This window comes from Onychostoma macrolepis, chromosome 05 (assembly GCF_012432095.1).
Source record: "Onychostoma macrolepis isolate SWU-2019 chromosome 05, ASM1243209v1, whole genome shotgun sequence".
Taxonomy (NCBI): domain Eukaryota; kingdom Metazoa; phylum Chordata; class Actinopteri; order Cypriniformes; family Cyprinidae; genus Onychostoma; species Onychostoma macrolepis.
The window spans coordinates 23979875-23987973 of NC_081159.1; the positions used below are offsets into that span (position 1 = coordinate 23979875).

The 8099-nt window shown below is 40.9% G+C and overlaps 1 protein-coding gene across 1 annotated transcript; it reads right to left on the bottom strand.

The window, feature by feature from the left end:
• Positions 1 to 189: 189 nt before the first annotated feature.
• On the bottom strand, positions 190 to 7018 carry ercc6l (excision repair cross-complementation group 6-like). Its single transcript, XM_058776857.1, has 4 exons — positions 6854 to 7018; positions 6704 to 6745; positions 3964 to 5716; positions 190 to 2759 (listed from the first exon to the last, which is right to left on the bottom strand). The coding sequence occupies exons 1-4, from the start codon at positions 6895 to 6897 to the stop codon at positions 432 to 434; spliced, it is 4167 nt and encodes a 1388-aa protein (XP_058632840.1). The 5' UTR covers positions 6898 to 7018; the 3' UTR covers positions 190 to 431.
• Between the last annotated feature and the right edge of the window lie 1081 nt (positions 7019 to 8099).

Below are 8099 nucleotides of genomic sequence, written 5' to 3' on the forward strand. Positions count from 1 at the left end.
CACAGGGAAAAGTATTTATAAACTGGGCCAGTTAATGTTTAAAATAACTTAAAAAGATAAGGTTTGGTATTCAGAAAAAATTATTGTAAAATGTAGATTCAAATCTGGAATGCAGAACAAGGCATCACACAGGTAACAAGCTACAAAACCTCTGAGAATTTATTTATTTTTTCTCCACAATTATTGTATATATATATAAGAATATGATATATTGAACAGTTTGAAACCAAAGAAAACAAATAAACTTTCAGGAATTCCTGAGAAAGTCCTCTATAACAGTATTAACATACACAACATACTTTTCTTAACAAGTTCCTCTGATCAGTTCAGTATGTTTCAGTCACATGCAGTCTGCAATTTCTTTTTACCACCAGACAGAAAAAAAAGTTGTCAAATGTGGTACAGATATGATACCGCACATTTTAATATTCCTATTGGCTAAGCTGCCTGTACAGCTGAATGATCAAGAGCTGGATCTCAGCATCACCAGTATTAATGTCTATGGCTTTTAGAAAGAAATCCAGAGCTGCCTGCTTCCTCCCTTCTGCCAAACACTGTTTCCCACACAGGACCAGCATCTCATACGTGTTCTCGGAGGGTTTAGCAGCAGTCACATCACTTACTGTGGAGCTAGCGGGAAGAATGTGTGTTTCCAGAGGGAATGTTTTAGGGGCACACTGGTCCATCATTTCATTAGAGTCTAGTTCAACATCAGCAGTGGATTCAAGCAGGGCACTGTGCCATTCTTCATGCTCCCGGTCTCCTCTTGAATCTATGCTTTCTTCCACCTCTTCAAGCTCCTCGTGACTTGCGGACTCTTCCGAGTTTAAAGTCTCTCCACTGGGCTCCTGTTCTTCTACCACGGACTCGTTTTCATGTGCTTCACTGACTTCTGACATTTGATAGGATTCGGTTTTATCTTCACTGAGCTCCTCTTCTTCCACTGCTGATTCATTTGCATGACTTTCATTAGCTTCCGAAATCTCATAGGATTTGGTTTGGTCTCCACTGAGCTCCTCCTCTTCCATCACGGATTCATCTGCATGACTTTCATTAGCTTCCGAAATCTCATAGGATTTGGTTTGGTCTCCACTGAGCTCCTCCTCTTCCATCACGGATTCATTTGCATGACTTTCATTAGCTTCCGAAATCTCATAGGATTTGGTTTGGTCTCCACTGAGCTCCTCCTCTTCCATCACGGATTCATCTGCATGACTTTCACTAGCTTCTGAAATCTCATGGGATTTGGTTTCATCTTCACTGGGCTCTACTGACTCCTCATCCGACTCATTCTCCAGCATGGACACAACGAAGGACCTTCTTGATGCCACTGAAGCGTTCAAGCTGCGCCGGAGTTGGCTGCCGTCAATCAAAGTGTATTTTGGTGTTGAAGAGCCCAGCCTGCTGAGGCCATTGGTCAATGGACTGCTTGTTAAACATGGCTTCTCCTCCTCCTCCTCCTCCTCTTCTTCATCAGTGTCAGAGATGACCTGCCTTTTCTTTCTCCGAACTGAATGCACAAAGGAGTCGTCCGCAGGTGTGTCCGGAGCAGAACGGATCCTCAGAGGAGATTCACGCTTGCCGACTTCACCAGTGTCAGGGTTGAAGACCTCACTGTTGTTACAGTTGCTGATTTCAACATAGTTTTGGTTACCATCTTGTCTGCTTACATGGATACTCGCTTCTTCCAGCCTTTCTCCGCTGATGTCCATCTGAAGCTGAAATCCATGACTTTCCTCAGCTAGTGACTCCTCAGCTTCACGAACTTCCTCTTCTTCGACAGAGAACATATCTGCACTGTCCTCCAGCTGCAAGTTGAAGTTTCCCTGAAGCACTTCCACCTCTGCTTTGAAAGACTCTCCTTCCGTGGCCTCATTTGGAGATTGGGGTGATGAAAACATCTTTAAATTAGGCTTACCCACCTGAACCTCTTCGTTACCAAGAGTATCAGATGCTATAGAAAGTTCTTCCAACTTTGGAAACTGGCAAGAAGGACTTGGCAAGTTTTGTTTCTCTGATGCTGCACTACTGTAAAACTTGTCCTCCTCATCTAAACTGTCATCCAGCGTGATTATAGCGTGAGCTAGCTTGTCAGCAGCAGGGTTAACATGCACATTTCTTTCTCCAGCAGACCAAGGAGACTCATTTTCCACTTGGTCTTCTTCATCTACAATTTGCACTTCTTCACTTAGAACTTCCACCTCCGCTTCCTCAACTGGTGGAAAGTTCTGCTCATCTTCCTCTAGTTCGGACTCATCGTAACTGTTGTGTGTCAGATCCACTGTCACAGGCTCTTTTTTGACACGTGGGGGGGCTGGGCGCTCTCTACCAGCAGATTTCGTCTGGTCCATTTGCCTGAGCCAAGCGGGTTCGGTGTTCTGGGCCATGCTGTCCATGAGCTGGCCGTGCAGTTCTGATTCCGCCTGCATGAGCTCTTGTGCTTTCTGGACACGTGTTTGTATGTAGAGATGTGACTCTGCGTCCTTGGGGTTGTCTTCATCAGCTGCCACCTCTTTAGTGAACATGAGGTCGTGATCGGAGATGCCGAACATCTCCATGGTGTGAAGGCGAGCAATGTGGTGGTCCAGGCTGGTGTCAGAGCAGCGGTTTTGTGCATGCATTGCCTGAAGCTGCTGCTGAGTGGTGGATGAGCGTGTGTCTTCGAGTTTAAACAGTTCACGCAGCTCCTGCTTACTGAAGTAACGGAACGGGTTCTTCTTATCGCCGGTTGTCTGCCGGATAAGAGAGTCTTTAAACACCTGCAGATATTGGAAACAAACAACAAAATCATCAACAACTTATTAATTAATATTGTTTTTATTTAAAGTAATAAAATATTACAGTAATATTACAATAACAATATGTTTGTCTCCCTTTTTTTATAATTGACACAGAAATAATGCTTAAAGGGATAGTTCACCTAAAAATGAAAATTCTGTCATTAATTACTCTCATGTCGTTCCAAACCCATAAGACCTTTGTTCATATTCGGAACACAAATTAAGAAATTTTTGTTGAAATCCGAGAGCTCTGACCCTGTACAGGGGTTAAAATTGTCCATGTGACATCAGTGGATCAACTGTAATTTCACAAAGTTACGAGAATGCTTTTTTGGAGAGTATCACGATGCATTATGCGTGCTTTGATCTGAACGTAGACAACAGTATGTTTATGTTCAGATCAAAGCATGTGCATGCATCCTAATACTCTCCAAAATGGTGCCAGGGTGACGCGAAGGAGATGAATTGTTGAATAAAGTTGGTATTTTTGTTTTCTTTATGCACAAAAAGTATTCTTGTAGCTTCATAAAATTACGGTTGAACCACTGATGTCACATGGACCATTTTAACGATGTCCTTACTACCTTTCTGGACCTTGAACATGATAGTTCTGTTGCGGTCTGTGGAGGGTCAGACAGCTCTCAGATTTCATCAAAAATAATCTAAATTTGTGTTCCAAAAATGAACGGTCTTATGCGTTTGGAACGACATGAGGGAGAGTAATTAATGACAGAATTTTCATTTTTGTGTGAAATATCTCTTTAATATAATTAAGAAATTATATAATTTATAATTATTATTATAATATTACTAAAAAACGTTACAAAAACATCATAATTGAAGCGCACTAACAAGAAACAATATGAATGTAAAGAGTACAGTTTAATTCATATTTTCTTTTTTTTTTTGTAGAATATACCCAAAAAACAACTTTAAAGAGTAAAAACATTCATTTAGAAACATAAGCATTGCTTGTTGTTAGTTTGTAGTTTTTGTACATCCTTTTCAATGTGATTCAAACTGCTTAACTTCTTTTTGCCCTTCATATCCAATATGAAACGTTTCAAAATGACTGGAATATAAATATTTTCGGCGAAATCAAACAGTCTCTACTCTATTTAAAAAAAAAAAAAAGATTAAAACTACACGGTGCAGCAAATATAAAGATACGATTTTTATTTACCTGTCTGCGGTAGATCCTCTCCTCCACAGTGCCACAGGTGATGAGTCGGTAGATGATGACATTTTCAGTTTGGCCAATTCGGTAGGCGCGGTCCACAGCCTGAGCATCTGTCGCGGGGTTCCAGCTGGGGTCAAAGATCACGACGCGGTTTGCTGCAGTCAGCGTGATGCCAACTCCACCCACCTGAGTGGTGAGGAGAAATATTGTGTAGCGTTTGTCTGTCTGGAACAGCATGATACGCTTCTCCCTTTCTGCCAGTTGTGTCACTGTGCCATCCAAACGTAGCAGGCGAAACTTTCTGTTGCGCAGGACGCGCTCCATGATGTCTAGCATCTTCCTCGACTGAGAGAAGATCAGGGTCCGATGGCCCTCTTCACGGAGACATTCCATTAGAGACACGAGAAACTGCAGCTTCCCTGACTCCGCAACCAAAGTGTCATCTGAAATTTTATCGATCTGACTCACAGCCGACTCAGTCTCCTCGTCTGGATGGATGGCGTCAGAGACGGGACCTTGCTCCAGGCCTAGCTGAGTCACAGCTCGATTAGACAGGAGTCTGGGATGGTCACAGAGCTTCTTCAACACAGTAAGCTCTGCAAGCGGCGACCTGGTAGTCGTCAGCAACTGCTTAATATGGTCCAACGAGATGAACTGGTTATAAATGTCCTCCTGCACCGAGCTGAGGTACGTCCACACGATGAGATCGTTCTTTCGCGTCAGCGACGGCATCTCTGCGCCTTCGCCAGCATTTGGACATTTGTTCTCTTGGTCTTCCTCATCTTCATAGCCTTCTTCACGCTTTTGCTTTTTGTGCTGAACATCAGCTTTGGTCCGCCTGAGAAAATAAGGTTTGATGATGTCCATCAAGTTCTGAGAAATCCTCAATCCAAGAGCTTTCTCTCCAGGGGTGGCATCTTTCTCCCTTGCACGAGTGATTGGATTCTCATACTCGGTTTTGAATGTTTTGGAGGTTCCTAGAAGCGACCCCTGGCAAGCGAAGTCAAACAGCGCCCACATCTCTCGTAGGTTATTCTGAACTGGAGTGCCTGTCAGTAGCACACGGTGTTTAGCGGGGATGGCGTGAGCGCTTTTAGCCGTTTTAGTGGATGAGGTTTTGATTTTGTGAGCCTCGTCCAGGATGACGTAGTCCCACTTGAACTCACGTTGGTCATATGATCCGAGTTGCTCGTAGTTGTTGATGAGCATCTGGTAGGTGGTAATGATAACTCCTCCCTTGCGCTGGATTCGCTCCAGGTTCCTGTTTCGCTCAGCTTTGCTGGCACCGTGAAACTCTTTCACCCTCATGCCAGGGGTCCACTTGGCGAACTCACGTACCCAGTTCTTAATGAGCGAGGTAGGCATGACTAACAGGGTATGATTGGCCAGCTCTGCGTCGTACATCCCTGACAAAAACGAAATGACTTGAATGGTCTTGCCGAGGCCCATGTCATCAGCCAGGATTCCTCCTTTCCTTCCGTCATGGTAGAGTCTGTACAGGAACGCCACACCATCTTTCTGATGGTCATACAGTTTGTCGTAGAGCCCTTTATAAAGCATCAATCCACTATTATTCACATTCACAAACTCCTCCTCCTCCTCCTCCTCCTCCTCCTCTTTCTGAATGAGATCCTGTATGGCCTGGATCCGTCTCTTCAGCTTGTCACTCGGCTGCAGCTGGTAAGCCAGCTGAAACAGCTCAAGGGCACGAGGCAGATCACCGTGCAAGGCAGCCTCCTTTCCCTCCTGCCGGTACCTGCAAACATAACAAAAAGCGTTACACAGGAACAACAAAATATACACCCAGATACTAATATCAACCACATTAAAACACTTTTTTCTCTCTCGTTATACTCAAAGTAGATGAACTTCAACCAACATAATTTCATTAGTTTTTATTCTGTCTGTGGATAAAGTGAGACAAAGACAGACATTTCTGTCAATTGCAGTTTTTAAAATTAAATAACCTTAGTCAGACAGAAACAGAGATGGCTGTACATGTGTAGTCAACAAATTAAATGGACATTTATGGACAAAATGAACTTTTTGTTAAGTTGTAGTAATTTTTTTTTTTACAGAACAAAGTCAGGGCAAGAAGTCAGATGTGTTTTAAATGAAGTTTACACATTTCATCATGTTGCCATTTTAGCTTGCCTTAAACATTTTAGTTTCATAATCACTTCGCTGAAAAGTTTACACTAAATTCTGTTGTGATAGCCTACCCCAAATAATGTAACAACATGTCCTGCTGTTGTCTGAATTGTATCATTTTATTATGACTACTAATTAAGGATATGTATAAACACTTTTCTGTAGCCACAACTTTAAGCAAAGCTTTGCTGAGATATTTTCACTGAACTAAAAAAAGTGACAAAAAAAAACTATCTATATAAATTGTAACGCCATAAAAATAAATCTATAAAAATAGCTATAAATACATAATACAAAAATTAGAAATATTTCGTTTTGAATAAAGCACAACCGGAAACTGCTTGACTTGACATGTCAACAACCAATATAACACCTTTCCAGCTAAAAGATGTTAAAGTACAGAAGCATTCGGAGTCGACATACTGTATAACAATACAGAACAAAAAGTGTCAAACATTAACAGATACATTGAAACAAATGCTGTCATCGTGAGCGAGGTATTTAAACGTATAATTTTATGTGGCATCAATGTGGACAGTAAAATACATATTCTGGCTGGTCACCCGAGATTAGATCTGCATGTTGTATTCACCTGTCATATTTGTCCATCTTCTCCGTGTCTATAGACAGATAGCTGCAAGAGATAATCACTATTAAAACATGTTCTAACAATTTAAGGTCGGAATAAAGGTCTCTTGATTAAAACCGTGAGCGGCACAGATGCAAGAATTTGATTACTTACCCCTCTAACTTGTTCGCGATTTCTTCAACTTTATTGCTCTGCATATTTCCCTTAATTTTTTAGGTATTTTCCTTGAAAAACGGCATGTGTCTCATCACCTCGATTACGGAAGCGGCTTTGAACAAACGTTTCGTTGGCGCGCAGCTCTCACCCAATCGTATGCTGTGCTACTGCGCAGGCGCGTAACCTCATTGTTTCCGCGTTTGAAACAGTTGACTTTCCCACAATAATATCATACATCTGAGCTGCCTCCTCTGACTAGTGACTAGTGACTCTGACTTCATGAAGGTTTTTTTTTATTTATTTTTTTTTTTAATCGCAAATTGTACACAACAAGACAGGGAATATCCAACAACATAAACACTATAAATAATACAAATAATAAACATAAATAATAATTATTATACTCACAACAATAACAGCAACAATGAGGGGAAGAAAAAAACACACACAACAAGGAGCAGGAATCAATAGAAGTACAAAACCACATCAAATAGCCCAACTATTTAGACTTTCTATTTATTTATTTATTTATTTTTAAGTTTATTTTATTTAAACTCTGAAACATCTTCACAAACTCACAAAGAAATATATTGAACTTACATACAGGCTTACATTTTTCCATTTGCTTGTATGAATATGATATTTACCCAACAATAAAACAAAGTTGACAATATTCGAAGAAAAGAGAATTTAAATCACACTTGAAGAAGATATCTTTCAAAACAAATGGATGAATTATTTCCATTTTACTGATTACCTGCTATGAATACCAGACCAGAATTTAGAAGTAACCTCAGATTGAAACTCTGCAGCCAGATGTGTTGAAAAGTGGTTCATTTCTCGAGTTTTTTTTTAAATGCACGCCAGGGACACCTGCTGGTCGATCCAATAAGGTGCAGGAAAAAATCGTCAGGATTGCCCAGGAGTGTGACACCTCCAAAATGTGCGCTACATGGTTATAAAAAGGCTTGATACATTAACGTATACATTCACATAGTAAACACATGTGAAATAAATGAAGAAATTATTTTAAGTTTTTATAATGTTTCGTAATTTTATAACTTATTATAGTGTTATTTAGACTGGATAAAAGAGGGTGAAAGTGATTAATGTGAACTGGACAGAAGGCAGTGGAGTGGAAGTTTAAAAACAATATTTTTCTTCTGTCTTCAGTCTCGATTCTGCCAAATGTGAAACCTTTCTAAGCACTGCAATCCAACGAGGCTTCGAACGAACAAGCCTC

Excerpts from the sequence above, each read along its gene's own strand:
- ercc6l (XM_058776857.1), bottom strand. The coding sequence starts at position 6,897 with ATGCAGAGCAATAAAGTTGAAGAAATCGCGAACAAGTTAGAGGG. Across the intron at positions 6,746-6,853 it reads ATCGCGAACAAGTTAGAGGG|CTATCTGTCTATAGACACGG; the intron begins GTAAGTAATCAA and ends TATCTCTTGCAG. Across the intron at positions 5,717-6,703 it reads AAGATGGACAAATATGACAG|GTACCGGCAGGAGGGAAAGG; the intron begins GTGAATACAACA and ends TTATGTTTGCAG.